General features: G+C 46.5%; 1 protein-coding gene across 2 annotated transcripts in view; it reads left to right on the top strand.

Moving 5' to 3' along the window:
* The window catches only part of APBA1 (amyloid beta precursor protein binding family A member 1), a 224,381-nt gene that overhangs the window by 196,736 nt on the left and 10,367 nt on the right, over positions 1–17,278 (top strand). The window contains exons 6-10 of one of the 2 annotated variants that reach the window (XM_023213244.3): positions 3,015–3,047; positions 4,067–4,153; positions 4,757–4,942; positions 8,890–9,069; positions 11,404–11,616. In XM_023213244.3, the coding sequence (XP_023069012.1) occupies positions 3,015–3,047; positions 4,067–4,153; positions 4,757–4,942; positions 8,890–9,069; positions 11,404–11,616 (699 nt within the window). The remainder of the gene's footprint in view (positions 1–3,014; positions 3,048–4,066; positions 4,154–4,756; positions 4,943–8,889; positions 9,070–11,403; positions 11,617–17,278) is intronic. The other variant, XM_023213245.2, reaches the window with a different exon arrangement.

Here is a 17,278-nt window from a genome sequence, read left to right as displayed (position 1 = left end):
CTCATTCTGGCTCCAACTCTCCCGTCTTCTGTGATGTTATATTTAAATTTTAAGTTATAATTTATTGTAGGGTACTTGGATATCATGAGTGATTTAAAGATGGTATTACTCTAAATCCACAGAATATTTTTAACTTCATAAAAACTGTTTCAGGCCAGGCGCGGTGGCTCACACCTGTAATCCCAGCACTATGGGAGGCCAAGGTGGGTGGATCACCTGAGATCAGGAGTTCGAGATCAGCCTGGTTAACATGGTGAAACCCCGTCTCTACTAAAAATACAAAAATTAGCTGGGCATGGTGGCAGGTGCCTGTAATCCCAGCTACTCAGGAGGCTGAGGCACGAGAATTGGTTGAACCTGGGAGGCAGAAGTTGCAGTGAGCCGAGATGGCACCACTGCACTCTAGCCTGGGCGAAAGAGCGAGACTCTGTCCCCCCCCCCCCCCCCCCCCCACAAAAAAAATTCTTCAGAGCCCCTTTATAAAAAACTAAGTTTCCCTTTTGGTCCCCTTCCCCAAAACCCAGTTCCAAAAAAAAAAAAAAAAAAGGAATTTGGGTACTCGAGAGATGGTGGAACCTATTTTCTTTTGAAAGAGTTCTTTCAAATCGGTTCCCTAGAGTTGAATTTTGACCAACAGCTGTTAGGTTTGGTATCCAAAGTAATGGAAATTCCTATATTGCTGCCATATCATTTCAGGAGAGGTCAAGGTCAAACAAACATTAACGATCTCCCAGCTGTCAGTTATGCAGGTTATAACTGACGCCAGTCAGAACATCCCTGGCCAGACTCGGATTCCACATGGGAATCCTCGTGGTGTGGCGTGGTATAACATCAGCATACGGTCACTTCCCAGGTGCAGAAATATTTCCACTGCAATGTGCAGCAGTCAGGATGACACAGTTGCTACCTTCAGACTTTTTCAGAGCAGACTATTCACAGTGAACTCATGGCCACCAGTAAGAACAGCAGGGCATCTGTGCGGGAGTGCGGTTGCCCTAGTTTCCCGGGTGTACCGGAGATTCGCTATGTGGTGTCTGGATGGCTGACTCATCCAGTTTCTCTACAATGAGGCAGTATAGGCAACATATTTTAGTCACTAATGAAACAGAGATGTGCTGCTGAGAGCAGAGGAGCTTTTCTATCAGGTGAGTACCCAGGAATATGAGAGAGCAGTTCTTCCTACACCCCACTCCCATTACCACAACAGCGTCTGCAGTTTGGCCATTGACTCACCATTATTTGTAGAAGATCTGTATAAATAGCAAGCCTGAGCAAAAGGCAAGAAATTGCATCATGACCTAGGTCGATTATAATCATATAACAGCAAACACAAATATAGTGCTTAGAATGTACGAGGCACTGAAGAGCTTTGCATGTATTCATTTTGTCCTCAAAACAGCCCTGTGAGGTAGATACTATTTTTATCTTCATTTTGCAGATGAAGAAACTGAGGCACAGAGCTGTTCAGTGGCTTGCCTCAAAGTCACACAGCTAGTAAATGGCAGAGCCAGGTCTTGGTTTTGGACAATCCAGCCCCACTCTCTGCTTTTATCAACTATGCTGTCTTTTAATTGTGAGCAAAAGGGAGTATGGTACATCCATTTTTAGTTAGATGTAAACTACATTAATATTACACAAATTTAAGGCAAGAAGTATTACTAGAGATAAAGAGGGAGAACAATGAAAGGATCAATTTATCAAGCAGGCATACCATCCTACATATGTGCGTGCCTTATAACATAGCTGTAAGATAAAGTAAAGATTGACAGAATCAGGATACACAGACAAATCCACATAACAGCTGGAGGTTTTGACGCACTCAATAAATGATGGAACAAGCAGATTAAAGAACAGCAAGTACGCAGAAGGTTTGAACAATACTCTTAACCAACTTAATCGACGTAATTGTCATTGATGGAACACTGTCCCCAACAACTACAGAATGCATATGTTGAAGTCCACATGACACATCCATCAAAGTCAGTCATGTACTGGAACATACAACTAAGCCTCAGCATATTTCAGAAGATTGACATACAGACTGTGTACTCTGACCACAGTGGAATTAATTCCAAAATCAATAGAAAAAGATAACTAGAGGCCAGGCGTGGTGGCTCGCACCTGTAATCCCAGCACTTGGGGAGGCCGAGGCAGGTGGATCACCTGAGGTCGGGAATTCGAGACCAGGCTGGGAAACGTGGAGAAACCCCATCTCTACTAAAAAATACAAAAATTAGCCAGGTGTGGTGGCGCATGCCTATAATCCCAGCTACTCGGGAGGCTGAGGCAGTAGAATCTCTTGATCCTGGGAGGCGGAGGTTGCGGTGAGCCAAGATCACGCCATTGCACTCCAGCCTGGGCAACAAGAACAAAACTCCATCTCAAAAAAAAATAGTAAATAAAAAATAACTAGAAAATCCCCAAATGTATCAAAATTAATAATACAATTCTAAATAATCCAGGGTTCTAAGAAGAAATTGCAGTGGAAATTTGAAAAAAAAAATTAATGGAATAATGATTAAGTTGAAACACACAAAAATTTGTGGAATACATCCAAAGCAATGCTTAGAGGGAGATTCATAGCTTTGAATATCAGAATAAAGTTTGAAAAGCCATAATTTAAGTTTTTAGGAAGCTGAGAAGTCAGCAAATTAAACCCAAAGAAAGTAGAAGGAGATAAAGGTCTATGCTGAAATCAGTGAAATAGAAAACCAGGCCTACAATAAAGAAAATTAACAGAACCAAAACTTGGTTCTTTGGAAAGATCAATCGCAATTAAGTATAAGAAGCACTCAACACATTTCCTTTGTCTCACTTCACCACTTCCCACATACTAAATTCTGAATTACGACATTGATTATCTTTAGACTGGGATTTTTAAAAGCCAGTCCTCTTCCCACAGAAACGCTTTATGCCACTATTCAGTATTAGTTTGTCAATTCCCTTTTTGACTTTGAGTCTCTGCAAATTCTTTCTAACTATTCTCCTGTCTCTGTTTGTTCCATGCTAAGCAGATGGCCCAGAAATTAGCCAAAAGCAGGAAGAAGGTGCAGTACAAACAACTTCATCAGCTTGGTGTTATGCCTGTTCTTTTCATTCGTTTCTGTTTTACCTTTTTATATTTTCGTGTTTTTGTTTTCTGCATCCAGCAAGTTTTTGTTCAGATTTCTTTTTGAACCGCCCCCATAAGCCAGCATTTCTCAAAACTCAGTTGCCAAAGGTGGCCGTTTTCTGTTGCTCATTAGTCATTTCACTTCAGAGGAACGACAGGGAGCAGATTGGAGATGCTAAATGAATCGTATAGTAGTATGGAAGTTCCAACCATTCAGGAGCATCGATGTGGCAGGGACTTGAGTCTGTTTGATTATAGTTATGCTTGATTTGTGGATTTGTCAGATTGCTGGATGCAAAAAAGAAAACTCGCTAATAACCATACATGTACAGAGTTAAGCCCTAAATGAAGCAGACTGCGCTTTTTGGTTGTGGAGCTTCTAGGTGCTTATGAACTACTACTCCTGGGACGTTGAGGCGCTGGGGCTCTTTCTTAATGGGGTGGCTTCAGGACTGCTTCTGTGTTGCTGGGGTGGTGTGTAAAATGTAAAGACCCTCTTACCAGAACTGCATCCAAATGGCTTCATTTGCAGCTGCTATGAACATTGTCTTCCATCGGCTCAAGCAGAGGCAAATTCTAAGCGACTTCCCCAAGGTCTTTTGGTATGAGTTTTTTGCCCTATTTCTTCAATCTGTTGGGCTCCAAAACCCTTACAGAGAGGGCCACTTGCCATCATCGTTCAAAGAGTGAAATCTACTGCAGTGAGTTACTGCTTATATAGGGGAGGAAGAAAAGGGGATTCTGCATTTTTCCCTGTAACCTAGAGGTGCTAACTCTTGTCCATGTGTCCATCCTCTGTGTGGTACCTTCAGCTTTGGCAGTTTAAGCCTAGAGTCTGTATTGCTGTTCTGGTAACTGTGTCTTGGTGCCTCTGTGTGAGCTAACCTGACTCCTTCTGCATCTGGGTCAGGGCAGTGTGGTCAAACTTTCTCTTGGTGCATTTTTTCTTCTCAGGCTCCTGAAGGCGAATCTCAGCCAATGACTGAGGTGGATCTCTTCATTTCTACCCAGAGAATCAAAGTGCTGAACGCTGACACACAGGTATCAGCTGGCTTCCAGCTTTCCCAGGGGGAAGCTTAGTGGCATCGTAACTCAGAGATGCATGTGTCGGTAGAGTGGCTGTCCCCAGATGCTGGGCCCCAGTGAGCTAGAAGGTGGTGTTCACAGTGCCTGCTGCTGGATGGGGTTTGGGATTCTTTCTTAAAGCCCAAAAACGCCCCTAAGACATGGATGACGTTTAGCATTTTCAGAAATTTTAATCAGAGGATTCATTAATGTGGACACATTCGTCTTTTAAGAAATTGGGTTGAAAATCACTCATACACTCCTGCACACAAAAACAGAAACAGCCATGCCATTTTGTTTTTTTTCTGTCTTTTTTTTTAACTTCCCCACAAGAGATTCTACTGTTTAGAATTTCTTATTTCTTTTCACCTGCCACAGATCATTTCTTGCTCTTGGTTAGCCAAGGGAAATGCCCTCAGGCCTGGATGGGGATCCATTAATCCCTCAGCATGGGCTTTGCAGTGAGCCCTGGAGCCCACCCTGCATGTGAACATCCTTGACTGGCTCTGGGGTGGCAGGCGCTCTCTTGGGTCGTTAGATGCCGAGCTGGACTTACCCGCCCTCTCCTCCTGCCTCCAGGAGACAATGATGGACCACCCTCTGAGGACCATTTCCTACATTGCGGACATTGGGAACATCGTTGTGCTGATGGCCCGCCGGCGGATGCCTCGTTCCAACTCCCAGGAGAACGTGGAAGCGTCCCACCCATCCCAGGATGGGAAAAGGCAGTACAAGATGATCTGCCACGTCTTCGAGTCTGAGGATGTAAGGGTTGCTTCCTTTGATCTCCTTCTGGGTTAGGTTCTCTTGACTTTTCAGAACCTGATTCCATCTAATTCATCACACATGAAACATGTATTGTGCACATACTGTGTGTCAGGCACTGTTCCAGCACTAGAGATACAAGTCTGAATAAAACAGACAGGGTACTCATTGCAAGGGCTGAAAGGAGACAGAAAATCAATAGGTAAATATACTTAATGTAAAATTGGGTAGTGGGGAGTGCTCCACAGACAAATAAAACAGGGTCAAGGGATGGAGGAACAGGGGCTATGTCAGGTAGGGTGATCAACAGAGCCCTCGCTTGAGGAGGTGACCTTGGAGCAGAGACCTGAATAAAGTGAGAATGAGGAAGGAGCAGGTGTGAAGGCCCTGAGTCAGGGGCTAGCTGCTTTCCCTTTGAGGAAGGGAAAGGAGGCCGAGTTATTAGAGACTTTGGGATGAGGTGAAGAGTAGGAAGAATTTGGCCCCCCTGTAGGGGTTTGAGCAGGTCTGCCCAAGCATGAGGGCATTTGGGGAGGAGAGTTCTTTGTGGTCCAGGACCATCCTCTGGGCTACAGGAAAGTTAGCATCCCTGTCCCTCCCCAGCAAACAACAGCACTGCCTACCCCAGTCCTTAGGAAAACCAGCTCCTCCTCCTGGCACAAAGTCAGTGATTCCTAAGCTCCATTTCTCTGGGTGATGTGGTTAACAGAGAAAATTTGTTTACAACAGAAGCCATTTTTTCATTTGGCCTGCTTTCAGGGTTGTAATCCAAGCTGCTAGTGAGGCCACCAGGCTGCAAACTGCATTAGCACCTGAGCTGCTCCTAGGTGCTCCCCTACTTCCCCTCACCATCCTGGGCCTCAGAAGCTGCCTCCCAGGGGAGGCCACAGCCCCATAGTAATCTTTAACAGCAGAAAACTCACCCACCCCCTGAGGGCCATTGCTTTTGACTGTGCTCATGCTTCCTCCTGACGCAGAGGAATAAGCTGTTTCTCACATGGAGCACAGAGTCCTGATCTGTGAAGAGAAGATGGCGTCTTGTAGCCTTGGTTCCTTCAAAGAGGCCATTCTTCTCCAGTACAGCATTCATCTAGCTGCAGAAATTGCCTTCCTCTTGGAAGTTAGGTGTCAGCAGCCATCCTGCTTTTTTCTCCAGGGAACCAGAGCTGTCGGGGCTGTGGGCACAGAGAGGGGATGCCAACACTGTCACCATCCTTTACTGGTCTTGTTCTCTAGAAAGCAGCCACAGGACAAGGTCACTGGGAGGACAGAGAGCTTGAAATGCCTCTGCCTGCCATTCTCCCTACTGTTCCTGTAAAACTGAGGCCAACATGCAAACGGGGGGAAAATGAGTTTTAGGAGGTTCCCACAAAGTTCCAAAAGAGTGAAAATTTGGACTTTTAAGCCTCCTGTGTCCTGCGGGCCAGTGAAAAGACAGAGTTACAGGGATCGAGGATCCCTGTAGGCCCGACCGCCACCTCCATCTGGCTGGAGCTCTTAGGGAGAGGTTTCTTCTCCTTGGGGTGCCCTTGGGTCCGCCAGGGAAGAAAGGAAAGAATGGAGAAGCAAGAGGTAAGCAAGAGTGGACCTGGAATCTTACCCCTTTGCTTTCACTAGAGCAGGGCCAGAGTGTGCTGGCTCCAGAACTGGGCAAGCTGGGCTTGAGTCCTTCCTCATCCAAGCTGTGCAGTCACTAAGCCTCAGGCTCCTCTTCTGCAGGACGATAGTGCCTCCCTCGCCAGGCTGCTGCGGCACTCTCATAGATACTGCAGTTAAAGCCTGATGTGTGGCACATGGCTAGTGGTCCATAAATCTCAGTAGCCAGTGCATTCACCAGGGGCATCCGCTAATGGTGATCGGGAAGTCAACTGGTCACATTCCCAGGTATATATTTTTCAGTTTGTCTACATGCACCTCTCTGATGCTGAAAGCAATGCCTTACTCCTTCCGGTTTTACAATAGGTGGACAGTGGTAGTTCTTGATGTGACTTGTAAAGTCACCAGATTCTCACAGTGAGAAAAGTTTAGTATTTCTTTTCCCATAGCCAGCCACATGGAAAGTTCCTGTTTTGCTGTTAATAAGGTGCTTTTAGCAACATTTAGGAAAGGTGGGGAAAGAGGAGTGGAGGTTAGAATTGTGTTTTTAAAACACTGCTCTAGAGATGTTCTGGTTTGGCTTTGTTTTTCTGCCCATCAGAATTTCACAGAGAAGCTGTCCAGTGTGGTGGGCAGGAGGATGGGCTCTGGGTTCAGCCCCCAGCCCCTTCTCAGGAAGTGTGCAGTTTAACCCTTCAACCTCCATATCCAGGTCTACCCAGTGGGGACACTAATACATAATACAGATCCATAGTTCCAAAGTCTAGAAAGCTCTGAGAAACAAAAGGGATTTTTGCAGTCAGGTGACTGATAAACCTGCCTTGCCTGCCAGGAGGCCATTTATAGGATTTGTCCAGCTTACCATGAATCTTACACATTTTGCCACAGAAATGTTACTGTGCTCTGTGTACTTCCCCAGACCCTAAGGGAGGTTATGGCACAATGTCCAGTATTTGCACCCTGCTACCTTTCTAAAATTAGAAATGTTTTGAATTCTGAAACAGAGCCTCTCACATTCCAAGTGAAAGACTGTGGACCAGTCATACTAATAGCTGTCATAGAAATGATATGCAGATTCAGTGATGGTCCTTGTATAGCATTTACTTTTCATAGTATATACCTTGTATAGCATTTACTGCAGCATAGCCACATGAGAAGTGCTCAGTTGCTCTTGGCTGTCTGGATTAATAATGTTGCTTAATTAATGCAGGGAAAAGCTATCAAAGCCCAGTGCAGAAGTCAGTGCCACCTCCTGTAAGCTGTGTGACCTTGAGAGGTTCCTTTGTGTCTCTGGGCCTCCATCTCCTCAACTGGAAAACGCAGGGTTGGACCAGTCAGAGTTCTCAACTCTGTTAGACCCAACACTCCCTTTCTATAATAAATATTTTATTAATGACCCATTACTATCCTGAAATGAAATTCATAGCTAATATAACCTCCCCTATTGAAAAATCTTTCACAGAATAATCAAATTGTGGCCATAAATGTAATATAAAGGAAAGATAAGTGGAAAGCAAGCTAAAATAAAACCATATTACAATATGTATTAATAAACGCTCTGGCGCAACCATTCTGAAAGGCATAATGAGGTAGTCAAGATGCTTATACCTACTTGATTAAGCTTGAATGTAGCAGAACACAGTGTGCAGTGGGATATCGTGAACACTTTCTAGTTGACATTTCAAATTGAGGGCTAAATAACATGTATGTGTCTACAAGCACATGCAGAATCACCATGCACGACAGCACATGTGCAGGTTGATAGGTATGTGATTTATCGGCAGCACAGATACCACAACAGCACTGATGTTGACGATTTTCCAAAGTCATGAAGCTTCCTCCTGGTGAAGTGCTGAATGAAGCAAAATAACATCTTCTCTCAGTTCACACGGTATTATTCTTGAAATGTTTGATGTGTATTAGAGTCACACAAAGTCTTTGTGTTTATGTATAAATTAGAGTTGAATCCTAGACTCAGATAACTGTACACAAGTATTGCATGCTCATGAATGTCCAGTGGGATCTGTGAAGATGATGCAGGGTGTAGAATGACTCATCACTGTATCGAGCTGTTTTTTGCATAGCAGGATATTCCGCATCTCTGACTCCTGTCTGCTGAATGCCGGTAGCTCCCTTATGATCATCATCATAATCAAAAACATCCCCAGTCATTCTGAAAACGGCCCCTGGTGGGCACTGGTAGCCCCATGTAGAGCCACTGGCCCAGCAGGCGTGATGTCTAGGGCTTCTTCAAACTCCAGGAGGGCCATTGTTCAGGTGGGAAGTGCGCAAGGCTGCTCACCAGATGCACTGCTCTGCTGACCATCTTTCCTCTCTGGCTGCTGTTCCAGGCTCAGCTGATTGCACAGTCCATTGGACAGGCATTTAGCGTGGCGTACCAGGAATTCCTCAGGGCCAATGGGATTAACCCCGAAGATCTCAGCCAGAAGGAGTATAGTGACCTGCTCAATACCCAGGACATGTACAACGATGACCTGATTCACTTCTCCAAGTCGGAAAACTGTAAAGATGTGGGTACTTTCCTGAAGCTGTTCTCCAGGCTGGGTCAGCTGGGCAGGGGCCTGGGGAGGGGGGCACCCTGCCGCGGAAGTGAAGGCAGATCAAGGGTGAGGAGTGCAGTATTGGCAGGACATCGTGAAGTCGCTCACATCCATCTCTCGCTCCCTGCTCTGGGGTCCTGTCATGAAATGCTATTGTTTATAAACAGAAAGGCAGCACATCCTCCGCTCCTGGTCATCCTGAGCTAAGTTTGGGGTGGGTCCCAGAGGCAGATAGGACCTGAACTCTGCCTGTACAAACCCTGCAATCTAGGTAAGGGCACTGAAAAAGTTAAGTGATGGTGCCAGGTACAGGCACTAATCAAAACTAACTACACTTGGACAAACAGAGAAGATCTCAGGTTTCAGACAAGAGATGCTGTGGTCCTCTGGGGATGACCTGTGGTTTCAGACTGAGCTCTTCAGGAGTGCCTGTAGGAAGATGAGGCTATCCGAACTGGTCTGGCGATCTGGGGATTGTAGGGGCAAGCCGAGGGTAGGGTCTATGGAATGGTTGGAAGCCTGGAGGTCAGAAAGTTCCACATTTGTCTGGGGAATGGGGAAGTATGGTTTGGCTAGAGCAGGAGGTGGGCACAGGAAAGGAGATAGATGGGCCTGAGGTCTGGGTCAGGACTGGAGGGCCTGCAAGTCCAGCTGAGGGTTTTGGACTTGATCCCATAGGTAAAAAGAACTTTTAATGAGAAAGTGATCATTTGATCCACTGGGGTCTGTCAGGTGTCTTAGGTCAGATTCCCCAGAAGCAGAGCCTGAGGCAGGGATTCTTGTCACGGAGGTTTGTTGGGAAAGTGCCTCAGAACAGAAGGGATGTGGGAAGCTTGGTGGTGGGACACCAAGGAAGGGTGTCCCACCCTTCTGCAAGGAGCTTCCTTCTGACCCAGAGGGAAGCTCCATGGCTCAGATTGCAGGACAGATTTGTCTCACCTTGGAGCAAGGGAACTGGCAAGCCTTTGTACACCATGCCGGTCATTGGCCAAGGCTGGACAGGGGCTATATGAATTCGCTAGGGCTTCTGTCACAAAGTACCATGGACTGGGTGGCTTCAACAACAGAAACCTATTGTCTCACAGACCTTGCAGTCAGAAGACCAAAAGCAAGATGTTGGTAGTGTTGGTTCCTTCTGAGGGCCATAAGAGAAGAATCTGTTCCAAGCCTCTCTCTTTGGCTTGTAGATGGCTGTCTTCACCCTGTGTCTTCACATCATCCTTTCTCCATGCATGTCTCTATGTCCAAATTTCCTCTTCTTTTTTTGATACCCATGACAGACAACCATTCCTCTTCTTACTTAAGGACACCAGCATATTGGATTAGAGCCCATATTAATCACCTCATTTAAAATTGGTTACCTTTGTTAAGACCTTATCTCCAAATAGTCACAATCTAAGTCTAAGGCACTGGGGGGTTGGGAAGTCAACATACAAATTTTGGGGGGATACAATTCAACCTTAACAGAAGGTATCTCCCATTCAGCTAAGGACAGTTCTCCAGGGAAGGGGCTGACTGTGAGCTTCAGCAGCTGGGGGAAGCGGACATCAACCTGTGAAGGGGACTTTGTGAAGTCCCCCAAAAATACACATACATACTTTGTTGGATGCTTCCAAGAGGTGCAGTACCTTTTAGTGGCATCTCTGCAGGCCTCCCCAGAGTGCAAGTATCCAACATCAACTCCTGTCTTCTCTGCCCTGCCAGTAAAGGTTGTGAAAAATCTGTGTATCCAGGATATGCACTTCCTGTATGCATACCCAACCTTTGGTTGTGATAACTTCAGCATCACTTTTTTTTTCTTTTTTCTCAACTTTTTCTCCTTGCAGAGAAGTGTTTCTGTGTGTTTATTTATTTTTAACTCAAGAAACTTAAATGTCGGAGCGAATTGGGGAAGCACTGTGGGAGGGGGAACCTGCGCATGGAATTTGAAAAGCTATTTCTAGAAACCGTAACACACCACCCACCCACAGAGCCTCTTCTCCTGCCACTGAGGACGGGACTGAAGAAACTGAAAAAAAACAAGGAAAAAAAAAAAAAAAACTGGTGGTCCTTGTGGTTGTGTGCTGAGGCAAGTTTGTTTATGTGAAACAAGAGTGAATTACAAAAGAGTATAGACCTGTGTGAATCCATTTCTTAAAAATTCCAAATGTGTGGAATGCTGAGAAGACAGGAACTCATCTGGGAAGTGTCTTCCCCCCAGGGAAGTGTCTCTTTAGGCGAGACAGGAATGGGGGAGAGGCTTTGATTTCTACCTACCCCAGATGGTTGCTGATGCAGGCTTTCTAAATGTTTTTCTCCTTCCAGGTTTTCATAGAGAAGCAGAAAGGAGAAATCCTAGGTGTGGTGATTGTGGAGTCTGGCTGGGGATCCATCCTCCCCACCGTGATCATTGCCAATATGATGCATGGTGGCCCTGCAGAGAAATCTGGGAAGCTGAATATCGGTGACCAGATCATGTCCATTAATGGCACCAGCCTGGTGGGCCTGCCTCTGTCCACCTGCCAGAGCATTATTAAGGTACCTGAATATGGGAAAAATCAGCTGCTGTGGTAAACCTCAAGTGATGTGAAGTGTGACCCCCGTCCAGTCATTAATGGATATGAAAATATTCAAAGTGTCAGGCACCAAGGAAGACATAAACACAAAAGGCGTGGACTTGCACTCAGGAAGCTTACCATCAAGTTGCTGTTTACAGATTCTTCCCTGAAATCAATTTAGATCAGGGGAAGTGTATTTGGTTCACATAACACTACTTTCTGATAGCAGCATGTCCCTCACAGGCATCACTAGCCAATCACAGCACTCTCCCACTAAGCCCAGACTCAGCCTCAACAGAAAAGGCCTCAGCTTGGGAATCCAGACAATCACTTATAGTCAGCCAGATACACTTGGCACGATTTACCATCCCTGTCAAAAAATCACAGAAATGCTTCAAATCTGAGCGCTTTTTCCTTCCCAGTGGCCCTGACTATGATGCAGGTGAGTTTGTCCTCCCTCAGACCCCGGGTGAAGCAACTCACATGTGCTCGTTGCCAGAAGAGGAAGGAAACTCTCTTCCAGACCATGGAAGCTTTTTCATACCTGAGCATCCTTCCTGCTCAACCTGAACTGATGCTTATAAGGCTAAGAAGAGCTACTGGAAGGAAAATTAAATGTGAATACTTGAGAAGAAATGAGACTTTCTTTAGACATGAAGCATTCATGTGGAGTCTTTTGAGCACATTGGGACTTGCCGATTGCATGGCCAGTGTGACTGGGATGTCCCTCCTCCATGACAGCATCTGTAGACCCCAGTAGCTCTGCACCAAGTGCTGTGGTACTGTAGGTAGACTGAGATTCCACAACTTTTTTTTTGGTCCCGCAGAGGTTTCCTGAAAGACTTAGCTAGAATGTAGCTGTGTACATATGTGCATGTGTGAGAGAGGGAGAAGGAGAAGGGAAGGGATGAATTCATGCAAATAGTCATTGTGAGCAAAAGAAAAATCACAAAGCCAGCATCCTCGGCTGAGCGGGTGGGGATGGGAGGTTAAGGTGAATGTATAGGACACACGGATGGTGCCTTTTTGTTTTTAATGAAATGGATTAAATTCTAATTCCATGTAAGATAATCACATCTGGAAAGAAATAGTCCTCTTTGGCCTCCTCTAATTTCTTTTTCTTATATCTTAACACTTAAATGAATTCTACCTCTTGCTTAATACACATTAAAGATAAGATTAGAGAATCAACTTTGAACACGGATATTCATTCAGACAGGTTTAATTGGGCCTCTGTGAGGCAGAGCCGCGCTCTGGGGAAGCTGGCTTGACAGTATGCATGTGGAGGATAATTAGAGATGTTCAAGGGCTCTGCGGCCCTAGAGCAAAGGTCAGAGGCTATGAGTGATTAGACGGCCCATTTTATGTGATTTTAAAGTTGACCTTGAAGGAGTAAAACCTAGGTCAGTAGCAGAAAGGGAAGTGGCCTTTGGAAGTTTCTGCTTGAATTGATGGACAGGGCCCGGTGTTGAGTCAGGGAGAGATGGGGTCTGAGCCTGGCCCGGAAAGGCTGGTCTGGTATTGCTGTGATCTCATGGAGAGGCAAGTGGGAGGTGGGGCTGGGGAGGCAGGACCACAAGTCGCTCCTGCCAGTGAGCAAGTTGTTTATTAAACACCTTGGGTGCATGCATGAGAACTGCTGAGGGGCTGTGGGACCCAGGGATCCCATGGAGACAGTCCCTGCCCCCAGGGAGCTTGATCGGTTTGAGGAGAAGTGAAAGGACTTATGGCTTGCAGTGCTCAGTGCTGTGCGTCTGTGCTCTGGGTGCTCTGAGCGCTGTGTGCTCTGAGATACGTGTGGACTGACTTGCTGAGCCTTCGGGGCAGCATTCTGTGGGCAGGTACTATTGTTGCACCCATTGTACAAGCTAGGAAGCTGAGGCACAGCAAGATGATGTAACCATCCATGGTTCAGGATTGGAGGATAAGCTTCCAATACAGACTCATCCCAGGGAGGGTGTCAGGTGAAATGCTAGGCCCAAGCCAGACCCTGAGGTGGTACTTCTCAGCCAGGGGTGATCTTGCATCCCCCAAAATGTATGGAGACTGTTTGGTTTATCACCACGGGGGAGGAGAAGGTGCTGCCAGCATCCAGTGGGTAGAGGCCAGGGATGCTGTCAAACATCACACGGTGCACATCACAGCCCCACAGCACAGAGTTATCCAGCCCCAAATGAGATTGAGAAACTCTGCCTGGGCGGTGTAGGAGTTCAGATGCAAGAGAGAGAAATCGATGAGAGAGGGAAGCTGGTCAGGGACGGTTTGTGGGGAGTTGGTCTGGGTCTAGAAGGGTTGGGGAGGAGGAGAGGGGATGGGGTATTAAGTATTGAATAATATTTGTGTTCCCTCCAAATACATATTGAAACCCTAATCCCAATGTGATGCTATTTGGAGGTGGGGCCTTTAGGAAGTGATTAGCATGAGGGTGGAGCCCTCATGGTTGGGATTAGTGCCCTTAAAAAAGGGACCTCAGCAAGCTTTCTTTTGCTATGTGAAGATACTAGAAGTTGGCCATCTGCAACTCAGAAGGGGACCTCGCCAGACCCTGACAGTGCTGGTACACTGATCTCGGACTTCCAGCCTCCAGAACTGTGAGAGAGAAATGTCTGTTGTTTATAAGCCACCTAGTCTGTGGTACTTTGTCATGGTAGACTAAGAACAGACTCAGACAAGGGGAGGACTTAAGTAAAGGTGGGGATGGGGCCTGGGCAAGAACAAGCTGGGCTTCCTGAGGCCTGCAAGACTCCCGCTCATGGCCTGGAGTCACCTCCCTTCCTCCTCGGGACAGCCCACAAGGGGGACAGCAGATGCTAGGTGCACAGATGGGCCATCGGAGACTCTAAACGCACAGAAGACTTGCCCAGGGCCCCCAGCTGGCCAGTGAGTCCCCACCCTCCTGAGCATCCCTCCCGCCTCATCTGCGCGGGGACCAGAGGAGGGAAGCAGTGAGGCTGTGAGGGCGGCCTGACTCCCTCTGCAGCTGCCGTGGGATCACAGCATCAACGTGGAAGCAAAGCTTGCTGGAGTACAGACGGAGCTCTGTCTGCACAGTTTCCTAAGGGGAAACGGATTGTTTGAGGAGCTGAACTTTGATGTCTATAAATGTAGTCTCTATAGAACCAGAAAATTAAAAGGCCAAGTGGTGATGAAAGAGATGTAACTGATGAAGATGAAGAGTAAGAAAAGCAGTGCCTTCATGGCCGCCCATAGTGAAGAAGTACTTAACAGGGCAGACCCTGATTAGAGCACAGCTGAACTTCCTCCCTGCCACAGTGCGCTGCTTATTGAATGGGGAGATGTGATGGTCCGTCCGTGGACCACCCTGGCTGGTGGGAGGTGTAACCACTGATAACAGCCAGAATTGCCAGTACCAAATACAGACTGACTTCAGTGGGTTATATCACCTTTTAAAAATTCTCTAAAAAACACACCCCTTTTTGCCTGCACCTGGACAGATGTGCACACTGCCCTACCCCTACCCCTCGGGCCACTGCAGGGCAGCGTCTGGGCCGCTTCAAGGCTGTGTTAAATTTGTTTCAGTGTATGTCCATGCTCTTTGCAGTGACTTTGATAAGCAACTCTCATCCTGATGAATCAGTGCTTCTCAAACTGATTGGAATCACCTGGGGACCTTGTTCGACTGCAGGTCTGATTCAGCAGGTGTAGGGTGGGATTCTGCGTTTTCAGCAGGCTCTGTGGGGGTGATGGCATCACCAGTCTGCAGGCCACACTTTCAGGAACAGGGGTCCAAAGTGTGCATTCTGCATCTGGCCTCTTCAATACTGGTTGACCATGTTCCCCCCAGATTAGAGGAAATAGATTTCTAGAGTAGAATTATAGGTATTGACTTGCCTTCCTCTTCCTACCTCTTATTTTTTGGGTCATAATTAATTCCCAAGGCATAATTAGTGGTGGGTGGAACATTTTACAGGCTGCCTTTTTCTGGGCCTTTGCCTCTGTGGTCTTGCCCTCTGGGTTTCTGCTCTGTTTTAGAATAGCGCACAGCTTCCCTTGCTTCCCCAGGAGCATCATGGTTCTGCTCTCCCGTTGCTATAGAGACCATTCTGGCTTCTCTTTTCTCTCTTCGCCCCTCTTCTTTGGCCTTCCCCTCCCACCAGATTTCTTAATTTGCTGTACCGTTCCACTGTTGTCATGGGGACCAAATGACCCTTTATTTAATTGGCACCTCCAATAAAATGGCAGCTCAGAAATCTAAGTTAATGGGACCCAACATGAAACATTGATTAGGAACAGCAGAGCAAATGCATGGTCTGGTTATTTCCAGTTGCTATTTCTCTAAGCCTCATCTTGCAACACATTTTCCCCAATCTAGAAAATCTTTCACTGAGGGACAGATCAGGCATCTTAAATCAATTCACAGAGAAGGAAAGAACCCACCAGAGCAATGTGAAGTTTTTTAGGCAACATTGAGAAGATAATGTCATTCTCTTGCTTTTGGGTATGTTGGGTAACATTTTCTGTGTCACACAAGCGTACCTAAATAATATCAGTCGTTAACAGGTGTAAACATTTAAAGCAGGTGGCTTTGCCTGAAGAGTTGAGATTCCAACAGCATACTCCTGTCTTCATCATTCATCTCTCTTCTTTCCCACAAATTCCTGGTCTCCTAGTTTGTGATTAGAGAGAAAGAAAAGGGTAAAGGGACTCAAGCCCCCTCTGGGCTCACAGCCCTGTGCTTAGTACCGATAATGTCTCTTGTCCAGCCCCAAAAAGGGTGCACTTCCCGGAATCTCCAGTGCCTAACATATTTCTTGGCACATGACAAGTGATTCGTAAACATTGGTTGATTAAGTGGGTAGGAAGGAGGAAGCACTCAAAGCAGATAAAAATATCTGCATGAATGTCTGAGCTGCTCTCCATCATACCTCCCTTCAAAAGAAGCCCACTTTAAATTTCAGGAATAGGTTTAAGCATAATGGTTGAGATTTGGTGTTGCAGACAAAGGCATTTAGGAATAAACACATTAAAGGGGGTGCAGTCATTGAAATTAGAACTGCAAGAGACGTTAGTGAGCTTTACCATTTGTTGTGAAGATGAGGAAATAGAGGTGGGAGAAGGGTGAGCAAAGGGCTTCAGATCCCACTGCTTGGGGTAACAGAAACAAAACTTGAGTTCAGGTCTTCTCACACCAGGAGAGTCCTCTTCACCAGGCTGTGCTGGTCCTGTTGATAGGAGCGGAAGGCCAGAGCATCTCCCTTTGTTGATGGGGACGATGGGACCTGCTGCATATGGAAGGCCTGGATCCTTCGCAGATGTCCATTTCCCCAGGGAGAATCACACTCATTCCATTGCTGTGCTTTGGAATCATTTCCTTAACCAGAACAGTTCCCTGGAGATGTTCCAAAACCACTGGGAGATGCCGCATGAGTGTGAATGCCAAGTCACATGGTACATCGAGGCCACAAGCAGAGTGACAGCCATGGGGAGGCTCGAGTCCTGCAGAAAGCAGAGGAATTCAAAGCACTAGGGGAGCAGATGCTGACAGCGGGGAAATTGAGTTCCATCAAGATTCACACATTCGGAGCAGAAACTAGAACCTCATCAGTGGGGAAGCCAGGGGGTGGGGGATTATGACGACCAGGAACCCCAACAAACTCTTGCCACGTAGGAAAGTGAACTAA

Source organism: Piliocolobus tephrosceles, chromosome 14, assembly GCF_002776525.5.
Source record: "Piliocolobus tephrosceles isolate RC106 chromosome 14, ASM277652v3, whole genome shotgun sequence".
Taxonomy (NCBI): Eukaryota; Metazoa; Chordata; class Mammalia; order Primates; family Cercopithecidae; genus Piliocolobus; species Piliocolobus tephrosceles.
Note: the sequence above shows the minus strand (reverse complement) of the source record. Positions and strands in the feature narration are given on the sequence as shown.